At 43.1% G+C, this 20,104-nt stretch overlaps 1 protein-coding gene across 1 annotated transcript in view; it reads right to left on the bottom strand.

Annotated features, from left to right (window-relative positions):
• Positions 1–18,647, bottom strand: part of CRMP1 (collapsin response mediator protein 1) — a 92,937-nt gene extending 74,290 nt beyond the window's left edge. Inside the window, exon 1 of the mRNA XM_073648274.1 lies at positions 17,917–18,647. Coding sequence (XP_073504375.1) covers positions 17,917–18,285 — 369 coding nt within the window. The 5' untranslated portion in view covers positions 18,286–18,647. The remainder of the gene's footprint in view (positions 1–17,916) is intronic.
• Between the last annotated feature and the right edge of the window lie 1,457 nt (positions 18,648–20,104).

Genomic DNA, 20,104 nt, shown 5'->3' with positions numbered 1-20,104 from the left:
AGCACTATGATATGGGAGCAATATTAGAGGAGGAAAGGGATAGCAAGGGCATCCCATTATGATGGTAATGTACCAGACGGGAGAACATGCCACTCGGCAAGTAATGGCGTGGAGGCCCCTGATCACTCACAGCTGACATTATGGTAGATGTACAGTGAAAGTGGGAAAAAAACATCAGCATGGTTGTTGTGAATAACTTTCCCCAGTCGAGGAGCATATAAGGGTTGTGAATCCCTGGCCTAAAAGTTAAAGCGGTTGTTTGCAACTTTTACATTACCTTTTATTAGGATTGGATATCAATTTCTGATCCATGGAGGTGTAAAACCCATCACCCCGCACCGATCAGCTGTTATTGGCAGTGGCAGCGCTCTGATGTGGAGTTGCACAGCACACCTCTATAAATGGTATAGTGGACGGGTACTAGAAATCCACCCTCTATTGATCTGAATAGGAGTCAGATGTGCAGTGCCCGGTCGTTGCCACTATGCCATTGATGGGCAGTTCCGCAACTAAGCACTTCCGCCAGAACCTGAAACAGCTGATCGGTGGGGGTGCCATGTGCCCCACCCCTACTAATCAGACATTGATAACCTATACTAAAAAGAGGCCATCAATGTAAAAGTCCCGGACAACCCATTACAGATAGGTTTGCTCACCAGGCCTGCTTAGGAACGACACTACTGCTGTACTGGCTTGTATGGGAGAAATTAGTGCTGTATAAAGCAATAGAACAGAGAAATAACTGCAGGGTCAGCCTGTCTATAATAGAAAACCGCTGTTGAGCATGCACAGGAGACAATACTGCTGTGTTAGCCTGCTTAGGTAAGTGCTGTGTCTAAGAGGTTATATTGCTTTTTACATCTGCCTTTGAGGGAATACTGCTGCGAAGCTTCCCTTGGAGCTACGGTACTAAACCGTGAGATGCATAGTAAAGCCAGATTACTTATAAAGTGTGTATTCACACTGCATTTGCAAGATTTCTCGATGTCACCCAGTGTTAAAAAAAAGTATATAGTGTGTAATTTTTTTTTTGCAGGAGACAAGAATAGTTTTATCGTCTATTCTATACGGCAGAACCAATATCCCAACCTCTACCAGCCCTACAGGACCCTTGTATGGCCTATACTGCGTTAAGATTCCTCTGTGTATAATTCATATTTATAAGCCAGATACATTATAAAACGCACACTGCAGTGTGATTGGCACATACAGGTGCTTCTCACAAAATTAGAATATCATCAAAAAGTTAATTTATTTCAGTTCTTCAATACAAATAGTGAAACTCATATATTATATAGAGTCATTACAGACAGAGTGATCTATTTCAAGTGTTTATTTCTGTTAATGTTGATGATTATGGCTTACAGCCAATGAAAACACAAAAGTCATTATCTCAGTAAATTAGAATACTTTATAACAAAAGCTTGAAAAATGTTATCACTTTTTGTATTGAAGAACTGAAATAAATTAACTTTTTGATAATATTCTAATTTTGTGAGAAGCACCTGTATCTATCAATTTAAATGAACCAGAATTCTAGTACAATTTGTGCAAAAAAAAAAACACCTTTCTTTTATAACTTGCATCAAATTTATGATGTATTATAGAACTTTTTTCGACATGTGCAACTAGGGAGCCTGGCCTCGCTGGAAAAGGGGCAGAAAAAGGGCGTGCAACACAATGCACCCAAAAGTGCACCAAAATTGTGGCGCACATTTCAGGCACAAAAGTAAGCCAATTAATAGGTGGCATAAAATATTAAAATTAAATCTATCAAGCAGCGTGAACCATGTTGATGCACATTTAAGATGGTCTAGACTAGGTTTGCTCCAGCACCAATTCTAATTAGACAGTTTTGACAAATATGCCTCATTGTTGTAGATTTTCCTTTAGGATGAAAAATCCACAGAGAAATACAGTAGATGCAAAATGGATGAGATTTTAACAAATTACATGTATATACTGTTGAAATCTTTTTTTGGGGGGGTGTAGGGGGGGTTTCAGCAATTGACCTGGTATGTACTTACCAGTCTTCCACATAGTAATTTCAATTGTAGATTTTCGAAGTCATAACCCAATTTTTGCAGAATTTGCTGTGGATTTTCTATGGATCTACAGCAAAATCAGTACAGACATGCATAAAATAAAATAAGCTTACACTAGTCTAGTCCTACGCTGGTCTCATTATCCTGCCGACCAGCAATAATCTGTCAATAGACACGTGACAGCAGAAGCCAATCACAGCCTGTAGCAGCCACATAGAGAGTGACCAAGGAAGCACTGCCACAGGGGTGCCAGGGGAGGCAGCAAATAAAATCTGTACCAAAATCTGCTGTATTTGTTGCTGATTTGTCTTGCAAATGTCTCCGCGGCTCTGTCTGGATTTGCTGCAAAAATTTTACCTAGCAGTTCCAGTACAAGAGGCCCACCTACTGCTGCGTTATCCCACTTATAGTGTACAGCTATCTAGCTACTTCTGTACTATGCCCAGGTCCACCACAAGAAATATCTTGGCCCCAATGGGCAACTAGATATGTTCTTGGAAGTCCTATGCATCTCTTTTACCCATACATTTGGTGGACGCCAGAGGAAGGCTGGTATTTTTCCTTTCAAACATAATGATAACCTACTAATTCTGAAAGGAAGGGGCGTGCACCCTTAAAAAGTAATAATGCCAATTAAGTGAATTCTATGCAGTTACTAATTCCCAACATTCCCCATTAGCAAGCAATAATACCAGGAGTGCCCCCTCAACAAGTAATGATGAACCCTGTAGGCTTTACCCTTAAGTGGACCATTAAGAAATAATAATGCCCCCTTAAAAAATAATACTGCCCCCTAAAAAAATAATAGTCCTCCTGAGCAAGCACCAAAAGTTAATAATACCTCCTAAGTGCTCCATAAAAAAATAACAATGTCCAATTGAGAAGTCCTTTAACAAGTGATAATATGTCCTGAGGGCCCCGTTAACAAGTATTTATGCACCCTGTGTGCCCACCATGTGCCTAAATGTCCACTAAATAATAGTATTGCCCCTGAGTATCTTCTGGAAAAGTAAAAATGCATCCTCTACATCAAAAAAGCTACACTGATCTAACCCTAGGTCAACATAGACTCCTCTGCTTTGTAGTTGCGTCCAAGCATAGGCGTAGGGATGGGTTGACACCATTGGGTGCACTGTGTGTGCCGCTGCTGCCCTAACACAACTTGCAGCCTACAAGACGGAGAGTAGCATAGCAGTGGCCATACAGTTGGAAGTAGCGCTTGTCCCCATGCCCTCTACTGGCAATCTACAGATAAGTTTGGGTCCCTTACTTGCCAGTCCCTCGGAGAGCAATATTTTACCTATGATGTCCATGACTATGCCGAGAAGAGAGTGCTGCAGGGTTAGCCCGGTTCTGTTATGTAAGACTGCAGAGGAGAGAATCCCGAGACACCAGCTGCCTAGGAAACACTTTACTCTGTGTAAATCTGCCCGATCTGTGGCTTAGTAAGGGAATCTGTGGCTCCCCAGGGGTCCAGTTGCCACAGTGGCATTGCCTCCCTCACAAGGGGTGATGCTGTGGCGCCCCTGAGGGTTCAGTCGCCACAGGGGTACTGCACCTCAGAAAGAGGTGTGGTATCTCCTCTTCCAGGTAAGGATGGAGCATCTCACAGGACCCCACTTCACCATTCAACACTACACCACTCCTGTCCTGTAGGGGGTCTAAATGCACCAGTGTGCTGCCCCGGCCCGGGATAGAGGAGATGGGGGGGAACCAAAGATAGGGGGAACCATGTAGTGGGTGAGGGTGGAGGACACACTTTTAGGAAACACTTATAGATTCATATTTAATCTACGGCCATCTTAGGTTCAAGGTCTTTGATTGAGGGTCTTCAGTCGGGGTCCAGCAAGAGGCTGTAGCTGGCGGAAAGCTCGCAGTCCTCGTACTCTGGCCTTGAGACGAGGAGCGGGTCTGAGTTAACCACTGTCTCTACCCGGTCAAGGCCCTGACCTAAGAAGGCCTTGGAAGGCCTTGGAGGGGAGCGGAGGAGATAGGCTCCACACGGAGCGGAGTCGCCACTTGTATTCTTTACTCTGGCCTAGCCAGAGGGATTCCTGCTGCAAGAGGGGTAACCGGCCCCCGACATCTGACTTTGTTACTTCAAATCTCAGTCAGAAAAGCCCGGAGACTTAGTGGATCCCAGGGGGATACGGACGGAGCGGCATACGTCACCTGTATCTCTTTAACTGTGTTTATCCAGTGGGACCCGGCCTTACACTACGTTCCTACCACACACAGTCAGGAGAAGACTTAGTGGGAGAACTTACCAAGGAGAGGAACACACACCAGAGGGGTCTCGACAGGTGCTCCTGATCTATCTGGGAAGTGCTGAACCCCCTTCCCGGTGGCCGCAGTACGCCGTGAGTAGCAGAGAGAAGCTTTGCAGCTGAAAATTCATCTGAAGTGAGTAAAGACCCGGATGACTTCACACACCGCCTCAGCTCGTTATTTCCTGTGCGGCACTGCACCCACCATTCCTTCTCACACTGCCCTGAGGCCTGCTCCGCCTGTGGGGAGTCGTCCCATCCTAGCTGCCCCTAACACCAGCCTCAGAGGACTGTAGCAGCGCTGGTGTCCATCACCAGTAACCGCAGGTGGCGTAGTCGAAAATACCACTCACACTTGAAAGCCCATATATTTTTATGTGACGGCCCTGGGCACGGACCGGGTCCAGGCCACGACTGCATCCCTCCCGCAACCCCCTACACTAACCCGGCTCCGAGTATCCCCCAAGCTCATGGAGGGCTAGTGCGTCACAATGGCATGCCTGGAAGCAAGGAGGGGTCCCCTAATCAGGTATACAGCATACAACACTTTCCTGGCTCCAGACCAGCAAGGGGAGCTCCTCCCCTTAGCAACTGGAATCTGGAGGCGGGGTTAGTTAGAGTGAGTGGAGAGGAGTTGGAGACAGGACAGCGACGAGGAAGGACCTGGGGAGAGGAGCTGTGTACAAGCTCACCCCAGAGGAGAGAAGCGCAGAAGAACCGGACCCCGGAGTCCAAGGTTGTGGGGCACTGAAGGCCCAGCAGCAGAATCCGGAGGGCAGGAGACTGCAGGTCTCCTGGCCCCACCAGACGCCCGGCGGCTCATCAGCACCATAGGGCCCAGCACTGCCACGTGGGAATGACACTTAAGGAAGGCCCGAGCTGCCAACCATATGGGTGAGGAAAAGACGTTTTACTCAGGGACAAGGGCCGCAGCATAGCTTCAAGCAGCAGGGCCAAAGAGATTAGCGCAAAGGGAAGGCCTACAACTCCACCTGGCGAGGTGGATCTCCTACATGCTTCCAGGCCGCCCGGACCTCTACCACCAGCTAGTACCCGCGCCCCAGACTGCTTAACAAACCGCAAGTAATGATAAGAGGAAACCGCCATTAAGCTGTGGACTGGTCATTATCTGCGCCATCACCTGCAATACACCGCACCAACAACATCTACCTCATAGCATCACTATATCCTGCCCTGGAGCTTAGCTCTGCCTGTGGAGCGCTGAACCAACTCTGCTGCGTCACCATCAGCTCCAGAGGATCTGCACCGCAGCGGTGGCTCCATATAGTCGCATACCACAGGTGGCGTGACGGACATTATTTCTATAAAAACTTTATTCCCCTTTTACCTTTTCCTTTAATTGACAGCCCTTGGTCACGGACCGGGTCACTGCCACCGTGACATCCCCCAGCATCGACCGGCTCGGCTACCGAGTACCCCACGGCCCAGGGGGCGCGTCAAATCCATTGACTGATGGTGATCCGTGATTTGGCAGGAACACCTTTCCAAGAATAGTAACCGACAACAGCTGAAAAATTCCAACAGAAGATGAACTTTTCGGCAGATACCAGTCTTTGTCTTATGTCTCTCACAATGACGCGCGTCAGCATTGCCTCATTTGGTCCTAATGATAGGTTTTCCATTAGATATATGTAAGTATGAAGGTTTCTTTTATTTAGCATTGATCAATAGAATGAATAAATCATTCCAGAGGATGAAAACATTTACAACCAGGCATTCAGCCTATAAGAATATATTCTCCCTTAGGCCGTGTTCCCACATAGCGTACATGCGTTTTTTTGTGTGCAATAATCTGCGGCATTTAAAGGGGTTGTCCGGCCTTGGGGTTTAAGTCTGCAGTCACTCTATGTGACTGTAGATTTGTGAAACCTCACACTGCACGATATCAGGATTCTCCAGGGCTGGGAGCAGAGGGCGTGTGACTGTAAGTATGAAATTTGCATACATGCAGTCACGTGCTGACTAGAAGTGCGTAGCCTCGCTCAATGCAAGTGAATTGTGTGAGGCTGGACACGTCTAGTCGGAATGTGTTGGTATGGATATGTTATACTTGCATTCACATGAATGCTCGCTCTCAGCACTGATACCAAAGAAACTTGACAACGCTCACTGTGAGGATTCACAAGTCTACAGTCACATAGCGTGACTGCAGACTTAAACCCCAAGGCCAGACAACCCCTTTAACTGTTCAAACAAAGTGGATGTGATTTCCTGAAAACTCATGTCCACTGTGCATTTAAATACACTATTGAACTGAGTATTTTTTGGTGCTTTTTCTCTCTGTATGCTTCTATGGGGAGCCTGAAAAAAACGCATGTAAAAAACGCAGTTGCGTTTTTAAATACAGAATCAAAGTTTTTCTGTAGTAAAAAGAAAAAAAATACATTAAACAACGCAGCTTTAAATCTGCACAAAAAAAATATTAAATAAAGGGGTAAATGCAGTACAAAAACGCAGCAAAAATGTAATAACCAGAGAAGAATTATAGTGCAGACTGCAGCATAAAATATGCAGATAAAAAGCAGGGAAAAAATGCAGCATTTGCACTACATGTGAACACAGCATTAAAGAGGTTGCACCAAGTCTGGATAGGTAATAACTTGCTGATCACTGGGGCATTCAGACTGCAACGCCCAGTCTGAATAGAGCAGTGGTTAAAGGGGCTGTCCAGTCCAAATCGATAAGTCTGCAGTCACTCTGTATGACTGCAGACTAATGAATCCCCCCAGTGCAGGCACTGTGCGTTGCGGGGATTTGCCGGTTTCTGAGCTGGGACCGGCGGCTATGTATGCGTTATATATACTCTCGACGTCTAATGGGTGCGGCCTCGCTTCCATACATTTGGGGGGATTCATAAGTGTACAGCCACACAGAGTGACTGAAAATTGATCAATTTGGACCGGCCAACCCCATTAAGCTTTCACACCATCAGGCCATTGATCATCTAATGGACTGCCAAAGATATTGAACAGCACTAAGCTATTTTATTATTGGCAGACCCAAACACAATGATGGACACGTGGTCACATGCTCGACAGCCACTACATTGAGACCAGGCATTTCGAGATTAGTGGGAGACCCAGCAGGGATCAGATAGATGGGACATAACTTGTCAACTTGGTTCAACCCCTATAAAGTGCTCTTTGTGACAACTCATCCTGGTTTCATTTGAAAAAGTTTCTTATATGGGGAGGATAGTGCATTTTTAGAAACTTTGTAAAACTAATTTTTGGGGGGTTGGTAAGTGGAAGCAAAGAAATCTTAAACTGGGAGGGGGTGGAACATCCCACCATGCATGACTAGCTTTTGATAAATCAATTTACTAGAAATGTCTGAAATATTGGAAGGAGGAGGTAGGATTTCAAATTTGTTGCAAAGCATTGTATTAATCCATCATGCGACGTTTCGGCTACAACATCAGACTTTCTCAAGAAAGAGAAATGCTTGAGAAAGGTTAATGTTGTAGCCAAAACATCGCATGATGGATTAACACACCTTTTTTTGCAACAAACTTGAAGTGCTGCCTAAGTCTATGGTGATTTGTCTAGGATTATCCACCAAGACGGGTTCACCCTGATTACTTCTTCACAAGCCAGAACATGGAGTGCTGTGTATGACCTGTTCTGCCTCTATGGTAAGAAGCCAAGACTGAAAAGTATCAGGTATGCACGAATGAATGGTATGACTAACCACCGAAAAATATAAACTGGTCGGTAAAACAAAGCTCCAGAATAATTAACATCACAGGTCAGTATTCAATATTAGCTCTAGAGCTGCATTAAAATATACCTGGTAACCACCGGAGCTATTACAGGAAAGAAAAGTGTAATGAACCACATATCCAAGCCCTTTCCACCTCCTGCCAACTCCAACTCAAAAATATTTCCCGGATCCGCACATTCCTTAACCAAGAATTTGCAAAAATGCTAGTGCATGCCCTCATCACCTCCAGCCTCGACTATTGCAACTTCATACTCTGTGGCCTCCCTTCTAACACTCTCGCACCCCCCCCCCCCAATCTGCCCAACTAATCCACCTGTCCCCCCGCTATTTCCCAGCTTTTGCCTTTCTGCCAATCCGTTCACTGACGGAGACTCCAGTTCAAAACCCTAACCATGGCATACAAAGCCATCCACAACGTGTCTCTGCCATACATCTGTGACCTAGTCTCCCGGTACTTACCTGCACGCAACCGCCGATCCTCACAAGATCTCCTGCTCTACTCCCCTCTTATCTCCTCTTCCCACAAACGCATACAAGATTTCTCCCGTGCATCCCCCCTACTCTGGAACTCTCTACCCCAACATATCAGACTCTCGCCTACCGTGGAAACCTTCAAAAGGAACCTGAAGACCCACCTCTTCTGACAAGCCTACAACCTGCAGTAACCCTCGTTCCACCATACCGCAGCATGACCAGCTCTACTGAATAATTTCAGAACTTTTTACAACTATAATGTCATTAAGAATCTGTACAAATCCATTGAGACACAAACTGAAATAATTTTGAGGGGGAAAATAAAAATAACAAAACTGTGAACACCCTCTTTTAATTGGGGATGTGGTTGTGCTCAGAATTATCCAATCACATTTAAACTGATGTTAAATAGTGGTCAGCGCACAGCTACCATCATTTACACCAATTCTCATTTACCCCATATAAAATTATATTTTACAACAAACAGCTTACAACATAGTAAAGGGATCACGATATTAAGAGTTATCAGAAAGGAGAAGAATACAAAAAAATTTCCAAGGTATTAGATATACCATGGAATAATGTGAAGACCACCAAGAAGTGGTTTAAATTTGGTACAACAGTGACATTGCATAGAACTGGACGTCCCTCAAAAACTGACGTAAAGACAAAAATATTGGTCCAGGAAACCCCAAGAGGACTACAGCCGCAGGAATTTCTGCCAAGTGCTGACTGTGTACTGCATTTGGCAACAATTTCCAGTATTCTTCACATGTCTGGCATGTGGGGTAAGGTGGCAAGACAGAAACCTTTTCTTACAAAGAAAAATATTGAAGCCAGACTATGTCTTGCCAAACCTACATCAAGTCTGCCAAAACCATATGGGAAAATATATTAGGGTCTGATGAATCGAAGGTTGAATTTTTTGGCCATAATTTCAAAATATCACTGTACCCACAGTGAAGCATGTTGGAGGCAGCGTTATGCTTTGAGGTTGTTTTTCAGCATCTGGGATTGAGTCTTTAGTTAAGGTGGAGGGAATTATGAACAGTCAAAAATATCAGTCAATTTTTCAACAAAGCCTTCAGGCCTTTGCTAAAAAGATGAAGAGGAATTTCAACTTTCAGCAGAACAATAGCCCTAAGCATACCTCCAAATCAACAAAAGAATGGCTTCGCCAGAAGAATATTATAGTTTTGGAATCCAATTAAAAATATGTATTTTGACATAGGAGATGCCCTCGCAATCTGATAAATTTAGAGTGCTACTGGAAGGAAAAGTGGGCAAAGATGTCCAATTCTAGATGTGCCATGCTGACAGACTACTACCTAAAAAGACTGAATGCTGTCATAAATTCAAAGGGTCCTTCAAAAAAGTATTAATTTAATGGTGTGTATATTTATGCATTTAGTTCTTTATTTTTCTTCGTCCACCAAAAATAGACTTCAGTTCATATTTCAATTAAATTGTACAGATTATGGGTGACATTAACCCCTTAGTGACCGAGCCAATTTTGACCTTACTGACCAAGCCAAATTTTACAATTCCGACCAGCATCAATTTATGTGGTAATAACTCTGGAATGCTTCAACAGATCCCACTGACCTGGAGATCATTTTTTTCGTGACATATTGTACTTCATGATAGTGGTAAAATTTATTTAATGTGACTTCAGTTTATTTGTTTAAAAATTGGAAATTTGGCAGAAATTTTGAAAATTTCACAATTTTCAAACTTTTAATTTTTATGCCCTTAAACTAGAGAGTTATGTCACACAAAATAGTTAATAAAAACATTTCCCACATGTCTAGTTTACATCAGCACAATTTTGGAAACATATTTTTTTTTGTTAGTAAGTTAGAAAGGTTAAAAGTTGACCAGCGATTTCTCAATTTTCCAACAAAATTTACAAAACCAATTTTTTTTAGGACCACATCACAAAAATGACACCATTCTAAAAACTGCACCCCTCAAGTTTATTAACCCTTCAGGTGCTTCACAAGAACTGAAGCAACGTGGAAGGAAAAAAATTAACATTTAACTTTTTTCACCAAAACTTTACTTTAGACCCAAATTCTTTTATTTTCACAAGGGTAACAAGAGAAAATGGACCCCAAAATTTGTTGTGCAATTTCTCCTGAGCATGCCGATACCCCATATATGGGGAAAACCACTGTTTGGGCACACGACAGGGCTCGGAAGAGTAGGTGCACCGTTTGACTTTTTGAAAGCAAAATTGGCTGGAATCGAGAGCTGACGCCATGTCACGTTTGGAGAGCCCATGATGTGCCTAAACAGTGGAAAACCTCCACAAGTGACCCCATTTTGGAAACTACACCCTCAAGGATTTTATCCAGGGGTAAAGTGAGGATTTTTAACCCACAGGTACGACACAGAATTTGATAACATTAGGTCGTCATATTGAATTTTTTTCACAAAAATCTTGCTTTAGCCCCAAATTTTTCACTTTTGCAAGAGGTAACACCAAAAAGTGGACCCCATAGTTTGTTACCCATATTCTTACGAGCGCAGAAATACCCCTCATTTAGTCTAAAAGTTCTGTTTGTACAAATGGCAGGGCTCAGAGCGGAAGGAGCAATATTTGAATTTTGGAACACAAATTGACTGAAATAGATTGTGGGCACCATGTCGCATTTGCAGGGTAGCTAAGGTGCATAAACAGCAGAAACCCCCCACAAGTACACCCATTTTGAAATCTACACCCGTCAATGATTCCAGTGGTATAGTAAGGATTTTGAACCAAAAGGCACTACACAGAATTTGATAACATTAGGTCATCATATTGAATACGTCGCCATTAGTGTTGAACACAAGTGCACCCAAAAAAACATGCGGGGATTCCCCGTGTATGGCATGCAATCCCCGCATGTTTTTTTTGGCTTTCTAACATACAGGGCGGGGACTTGAGCATGTCACTCGAGCACCCGCGATACTCTCTGCATACCCGAGCATCCAATGCAAACTCGAGTAGCGAGCACTTGAGCTCAACACTAGTTGTCATATCGTCATTTTTTTTTAAACTTTTGAAAAAAAAACAATCCTAACCCCAATCGTAAGCCTAGCCACAACCCTAACCCCAACCTTAAGTCTAACTCCAACCCAACCCTAACACAATCCTAATCCCAACCCTAAGACCAACCCTAACACAACCCTAACAAAACCCTAAGCCCAACCCTAACACAACCCTAACCCTAACACAACCCCAACTTAACACAACCCTAACCCTAAACCCAAGCCTAACCCCAACCCTAAGCCTAACTCCAACCCCAACCCTAACACAACCCTAACCCCAACCCTAACAAAACCCTAACGGAACCCCAACCCTAACACAACCCCAACCCTAACACAACCCCAACCCTAACACAAATCAACCCTAACACAAACCCAACCCTAACACAAACCTAACCCAGCCCCAACCCTAACCCAACCCCAACCTTAAAATCTAACCCTACCCTAACCTCTATGCTAACGGAAAAGAATGAAAATAATTTGTTATCCCCTTTATGACTAAGGGGATAACAAAGGGGATTTGATTAACTAATTATTGGATTTTGATCACTGTGATAGGGTCAATCACAGTGATCAAAAAGAACCAATAGAAAAAATTCTCTGCTGTTGCTGGGTACCGAACGGCAAATCTTAGCAGGCACATATGCCCGCCATTTTTTTTTCAGAAAGAGGACATGGAGGGCCGGGGACAGAGCAAGAGGGCCAGGGGGTGGCTTTGGGACATCATTTTTCTCTCTTCTGACATGTATATCATGTCAAAAGAGAGAGAGAAATTATTTTAACAGCAGACAAACTTTATTTTTTTACTTGATCACTGTTATTAATTGAATAATTGAATTCATTGAATTGTACACATTGTTAAATGATTACGACTCCACTCCATGTTCTGATCCCCTACCATCCCTGTGCTGAACTGCCAGCTACACCTCTGGTTCAATAAGGCTATGTTCACACTAAGTGTTTTTTTATGCAAATTTTCTGCTGTGTTTTACAGTACCAGCAAAGTCTATGAGATTCCAGAAATCTCATGCACACACCTTGGTTTTTGGTTGATCAGTATTTTGTGCTTTGTATGTTTTTTTGCAGAATAGAGCATGTCACTTCTTTCAGCGTTTTTTCAAGGATTTTTCTGCATCTTTCACCCATTGGAAGTAATGGGTGGTGAAAAAAGCACAAAAAAATCCAGGTATCAAGTTTTGCAACGTTTTTTGAGCCAAAACCTGATGAAATAGAATGAGATTTTTTTTTCACTGAACTTTATGTATATAGACAAAAGGACAGTGAAAAAAAAGCAGGAAAAAATTAAGCTAAACTGCAGCAATAAACAAGCAAAAAAAAACAAGCAAAATCCTGAACAAACCTTCCTGGCAAGAGATCAGGTTTTGCTGCAGAAAAAAAAAACTGCTGAAAAAACGCCTAGTTTGAACACAGCCTAAGACTGGATCTGAGCCTGACCCCAATATTTCGTAACAAAATGACATCCCTGCTGCTATTGGTGCACAATAATAAGTAAAACGGTGAAAAACTACTGAGTCACATGTGGGAGACTTGGGAGCCAGGACTGTGACGCCACATCAGTTTGTAAACCGATTCCAGCATATCATAGTGGACTCGTTGGGCTTCATTTATCACAGTAGTCTAATAGTAAAACAATCTGTGTTGCCCATAGCAACCAATCAGAGCTCAGCTTTCATTCTTCCAGAGCAGTTTAAGAAATGTAAGCTGGGCTCTGATTGGTTGCTATGAGCAACAAAAAGCAGTTTTACTGCTATACAGCTTTGATAAATGAGGCCTATGGCATTAAAGCACCACTCCAGCGTTTATTTTTCAGCTCTGGAGTAGCACTTTTAAGCTAAGGTCCCTGACCATAATCTTATACTTACTCACAGGCATCTTCACCTTTTATAGGTGCCACTCTGGTCCCACGGCTCCATCTTGTGACTGCAACTTTAGACTGGCCAGAAGTCAGAAGTAACGACGGTCACATGCTCTAAATGCAAGTTTATGAAAGCCAGGCTCTCATAGCCTTGCATTGAAAAGTGATCTCTGGCTCGCTGTAGAAAAGCTTTTTTGAACCATAGCAACTCAACCACAAAGTGGAGACTACGTATGGTTACAGAACGGGGTCACATGAGTGCCGAGGCGGACGGCAGCAGTCACCAACGTTCTGCTGACTCCAGACCTCCTCTGTTATTATCATCAGCACAAAGACTGTGCCCCACCGGGAGCTCCATGGCATGGGTTTCCATGGCCGTGCAGCCTTATGTCACCAAGCACAATGCCAAATATTGGATGGAGTGGTGTTAAATACACCGCTGCTGGACTCTGGAGCAATAGAAATGTGTTCTGTGGAGTAACGGATCATGCTTCTCTACCCGCTGACTCACGGACAAGTTTGGGTTTGGTGAATGCAAAGAGAACGTTACGTGCCTGATTGCATTGTGCCAGCTGTAAAATCTGTCAGAGGAGGGAAAATGTTATGGGCTTGTGTTTCCGGGGTCGTCCTCAGCCACTTAGCTCCATTGAAAGGAAATCTTAATGCTTCAGATATTTTGGACAATTGTATGTTTCCAACTTTTTAGGAACAATTTGGGCAAAGCCCTTAACTGTTCCCCATGACTGTGCCCCAGTGAACAAAAAAAGGACCATAAAGACATGGTAGGGGGGTTTGGTGTGGAAGAACTTGACCGGCTGCACAATCCCTTATCTCATCCCATCCTACACCTTTGGGATGTACTAGAATGGAGATTGTGAGCCTGGCTGTCTCAGCCAACATAAGTGTCTGACCCCACAAATGCTCTTCTAGATGAATGGTCAAAAGCTTCCACAAGCACCTCCAAAATCTTTGTTGAAAGCCTTCCCAGAAGAGTGGATACCGTTATAGCTACAAAAGGTCAGACCAACTCCATATTAAGGCCTATCAATTTAGAATAGGTTGTTATAAAAGCTCCTGTATGTGTAATTTAAAGGCATCTCAATACTTTTGTCCATAGTATAGACATAATAGGGAGAAGTTTCCACCGTTCTTTATTGGAGTACAGTCAATCATTTTTGTATAGATGGTCCTTACTGGGACTAAGAACATCCTACATTCACAGCTGTGTTCTCCGGCATTCAGCAATAATCCACTCAAGAAAATCATTCATGAGATAAGAAATGTGTCTGGTTTTCTGAATGGGTTCATTGTGAGTTTAGAAAAAGCCATTACCAGCTTCAGCACTAAAAGTACTAGCGGCGTCAATGCCGGTATCTGTTTCACCACTAGAACTACGACAAATCTCAATGTGGTCCTCAAGACAAGATCTCAGAGACCGTATTGCATGGATGGTGTTGACATAATGTATAGACTAGCTAGATCAATGTATGTGTAAGCAAACAGACAATCACCCAATGAAGTCCCCGAGATCTCAATTTTGAGACAACATTGCAGTCTGAAAGGGCAGCACAGTGGCTCAGCAGTTAGCACTGCAGCGCTGGAGTCCTGGGTTCAAATCCCACCAAGGACAACATCTGCAAGGAGTTTGTATGTTCTCCCTGTGTTTGCGTGAGTTTCCTCCAGGTTCTCCAGTTTCCTCCCACACTCCAAAGACATACTGATAGGAAATCTAGATTGTGAGCCCCATTGGGGACAGTGCCCATAATGTCTGTAAAGCGCCGTGGAATTAATGGCAATATATGTGAGTAAAATAAATAAATAAATATGAGAAAATCACAGTTTCCACAGAATCACAGTAACTACCAAAAACATCAACAAGTACAAAGCACATGAAAACTAAAGTTTTTGAAGAACTGCTGATATGAGACAAACCAGAAGTTCTCTTCAACGGGAGTCCATCAAAGTTGTCAACCTCCTTTTTAGGTTTAGCCAAAAATTACAGACAGCAACATTTCATAGGGATACTCTAGTGATCCAAAGTGAGTCAATAATATAAAGAATCACAATAACCTACTCAGGTCTCCTTGTGAATAAATCATGGAAGTAAAATTTTTTTATCACAGATGCCAGACAAAAAAAGTTTCTATTTTTATGGATTGATATCCACCATTCCACAGAAAGAAAAGCCTTTGTAAAATGCCATGCTACGTGGGTCCTTAACTCTTTAAGATTGTAAGAGTGTAGTCTATTATCTTAGTTGGTCTTTTCCTTTTTAGAGCATGGACAAAAGAGGGCAAACAGGCCAACAGAAGACAAGCGAGCCAACAGAGGGCAATCGAGCCAACAAGATCCAAAGGTTCCACAGGTGGGGTCTCAATGTATTGTCAATTATGGACAACTTCTAACATGTCTATGACTTAAACAAAGTTCATAGATGGGAAATTTACATACTGAATACAATAAATAGGTCTCTACAATAATATGTATCAAGTGATATGTATCCCAGTAGCCAGGAAAACGTGACTAAGGAGTTCCTAAGGAGTTATAGGACTGGATTCGCCAACTTTATCCTCGGTTATTTACCACTATGACAGGGCAACTTAGGGAGGATGACCAAATCTAATAACAATCTGTCCTTAGAAGAAGCATTCTTTGTCACCAGACATAAAAAGTTAAGAACCACACTGAGCAGTGTAGTCGATGGAAGAATCCTCAATATCCACTCAAAGTGATCTCTTAAAGAGCACCTGTCAGCAGAATTGTGCTCAGTAATCTACATACACTGTCTGGTGGGCAACATTACACTGATTAATATGAAACCTTGGTTGATGAAATCCGTCCTGCGGTTCTCGTGTAATCTTTACTTTCAGTTTGGTGATAATGATATGCTCATGCTCCGGGGCGGCCTTTGGGGTGGCGCTCTATGTGGTGCTCTGCTTACATATTCATCTGTATGCTCTTATGACAGGTCACTGTGCAATCACTGACCTGCCTCCTATTTTACCTAGCTCCGCACTACTAGATGCATTATGTAAAATAGGAGGCAGGTCAGTGATTGCACAGTGACCTGTCATAAGAGCATATAGCTGAATATGTAAGCAGAGCACCAGATAGAGCGCCCCCCACAGCACAGGCATATCATTATCTCCAAACTGAAAGTAAAGATTACACAAGAACCACAGGACGGATGTCATCAACCAAGGTATCATTTTAATCAGTGTAATGTTGCCCACCTGACAGTGTATGTAGTTTACTGAGCACAATCCTGTTGACAGGTGCGCTTTGAATTCACCTAAAAGTATTGGATGCAGGGTATCTTTTCTGCCTAAAGCTGCCCAGTTATGCAGTTTCTACCTGCAAGAGTCAATGATCCAGTACTGCAGTTGCTGTAAGAACCTTCCATCCCGTGTTATCAGTTATCATTAATCATCATGGATTAGTCTATGGGCAGACATGGCCAAAAATAAAATAAGCTTTAAAAAAATAATAATAATATAATAAAAATGTCAAAACTTCTAATAGATAGGAAGTGGTTAACCCGAACAACATTGCACTCCTCCCAGCCCAGACTGGTTTTCCTATGAATGTCGGCCTGTTAAAACCTGAAATACTGTCAGCCAGTCTTAAATTGGCACGCTGAAGGACATTAAAATGCAAAGTGAATGTGGTGGGACAGACGGCAGCTCAGAGAGCCGAGGTCTGGAGGCCTCCCAGATTCAGCACCCCTTCTCTTTGTTACACTACAGCAAAGTATAACAACATCATTACTTTTTCCAGAACGCCATGACATGGTGATATAGGGTTAAAAGACACAACCACTGACACACTCCACACTATCAATTAGTATCTAATGTCAATGCTGTAACATGTATTGTATAATAGTAAATTCAATATTTCCCTTTCCCATTCTGGACTATATACCGTACACCAGGCCATGCTTCTCATAGGCAATGTACATTATGCAGGAATACTACGCCGATAATTAAATATATGATATTATATTGGTCAATTACAGAACCGTACAGTTAATTATGAAACACATTAATGCAGTCCATTACTTTGCATGTATGTCTAAGTCTTAGATGGTCATATGGATAGATACCTATATATGGAATAGATAGATGGGTAGATAGATAGATGTAATACAATGATCACAGCTAAGAATAAAAGGAAAATTCAATAGCAATTCATTATGACCTTGAAAACATATCAGACACTGCTCCAAGATTGCTAGCTCTTTGGCCCAGTAATACACTGTATCCAATGAGCAGAACATCAGTGTACATACAGGATCTGTATTATGATCCTCTGTATTTATGGTTTAGAAGCAAAATATTGCAAAAGGGTTAATGGTTCAACAACAACAGACAATTAACCTTAGCAAATGTAAAAGCACCCTGAGGCCAATGTGCAGGTCCCCAACCCAGCTCCCACTGCTGCTGGTGCAGACCCCCAGCCTCTCCCTCTCATCACACTGTACCTTGCCATTGTCCTGCCCCTGCAGCAGCTCCTTCCCAACGGAATACTTGATCTCAATGCCTGGGGTCCTGTCGTCCCTTTCTCCAGGAGAGCTGATGACAGATCCAGAGATCTCACTCACATCACTGGCTGTCTCACTGAAATTGTCCCCATCCATGTCCGCCCTGCTGCTGCTCCTTGGGGTGCGGGTCCCCTTCTTGCCCACACTGTAGGCATCAAAATCTATAGTCTTGTTCTCATATGCCCCTTCTACAGAAGCAAACATGCCCCCATATTTCACCCTTGGGGTCTGGGCAGTGGTGCCTGGTCTGGCCAGATAGACAGGGAGGTCATCTTCTTTATTCCAGTTTCTTTTCCTCTCTGCTGCCATGCTGCACCCCTAGTGCCCTCCTCTCACAGGGTTGATAGATGGATGGATGATGAGCTCTTGCTGCTGCTGTTGCTGCTGCTGCAGCTGATCATATAAAATGCAGCAGTGCGGTGTCTGGATAGAAAGACACAAGGACCCTATTGTTACCTACAGCAGCAGCAGATGAGGAGGAAATGTGCAATCAAAGGAGGCAACAATCCTGGAGGTAGAGGCAGGATCTGCACATGGAAGGCAGACAGCAGGCACTGGGCTCTGCTGGTGGAAAGGGCTGGTGCCTGCTAGGGAAAGACAGCAGCAGCCAGGCAGGCAGGCAGGCACTCACTACTCAAGGCACTGCCTTGCTCTAGGGGGACACCTCTAGGAAGCAACCTCATTCAGGAGAACCACTCATGGGAGATAGATGGGACCCTCCTCTTCCTGAAGGACTGGCTAGCAGCTGGAGAATAGGCTGGACAGGACTGGACCCTGGACTGGAGCCTCACACAGAAGAGGATCATTAGATAGATGGATGGATAGATATATGGATAGATAGATAGATGGATAGATAGATAGATAGATAGATAGATAGATAGATCAGAAAAAAATTGAGGATTTATTCCATGCCCAGGGATTCTAATGTTTCGACTTCCACAATGAGCCTTTTTCAAATAATCATAATAGTTCAACAAACAAATTTTATAAAGTGGTAACAATATAATTACTCACGTAAAGGGGTAGTGCAGACGACAGTATTTTCGATTTGAGTGCGATTCAACAAAACATCATATTTGCACTCAAAACAATTTTGTTCTTTGGGGCCGTGCACACGTTCAATTTTTTCCTCTCCGAGAAAAAATAATCGCAGGATGCCTGAGTTGGATCTGATCGAATCACACTCATGTAAGTCAATGAGTAGGTGGAAAACATCGAATTGCACTCGGATGATATCTGAGTACAGTCCGATTTTCACAGATTGACAGAATAAAGAAGATGGAGAATTTTTTTCCCATCTTCTCCTGAGAGAATCGGATCACACTATGATTACACTCTGACCAGGGTGTGATTAGCATAAACGGCCCGATTTTCTCGGATGACAGAAAATACTGTCGTGTGACCCTAGACAAATGCAAAAATATTCATAAGTACAAAAAAATCCATATGTGCAATTCACAATGATACAGCAGTATATGATACATGGTGTGTCCAATAGATTACAGTATATAGTTTGTCTCTTGTGTATTAATTACATAAAAAGTGCTATCAAATAACTAAAAATTGGTATATGCATATGTATTTACCCCTTTTTGAAGCCCCTAAAAATTTCTGGTGAAAGAAATTACCTTCATAAGTCACATGAATAGTGACAGGACGTCCACTGGTGTGCAATCTAAGTGTCACATAGTCTGTCAGTATACTGTATACACTTTACCTTTTCTGAAAAGCCACAGAGGCTGCAACGTCATTAAGCAAGAGGCATCACTAACCGAACACCATGAAGACCAAGGAGATCTCCAAACAAGTCAGGGACAAAGTTGTTGGGAAGTACAAGTCAGCGTTGTGCTATAAAAAAATATCCCAATCTCTTATGATCCCCCGGAGCACCATCAAATCCATTATCATCAAATGGAAAGAACATGGTACCACAACAAACCTGCCAAAAGAGGACCACCCACCAAAACTATCAGCCCGGGCAAGGTGGGCATTAATCAGAGGCAGCGAAGAGACCAAAGGTAACCCTGAAGGAGCTGCAGAATTCTTAAGCAGAGACTAGAGTATTGGTACATACGACCACAATAAGCCGTACACTCCATAGAGGTGGCCTTTATGGAAGAGTAGCCAG

This window comes from Phyllobates terribilis, unplaced genomic scaffold, assembly GCF_046119375.1.
Source record: "Phyllobates terribilis strain yellow unplaced genomic scaffold, ASM4611937v1 Scaffold_1__5_contigs__length_1240528914, whole genome shotgun sequence".
NCBI classification, from domain to species: domain Eukaryota; kingdom Metazoa; phylum Chordata; class Amphibia; order Anura; family Dendrobatidae; genus Phyllobates; species Phyllobates terribilis.
The sequence above is the reverse complement of the archived record's forward strand: the minus strand, read 5'-3'. Positions and strand labels throughout refer to the sequence as shown.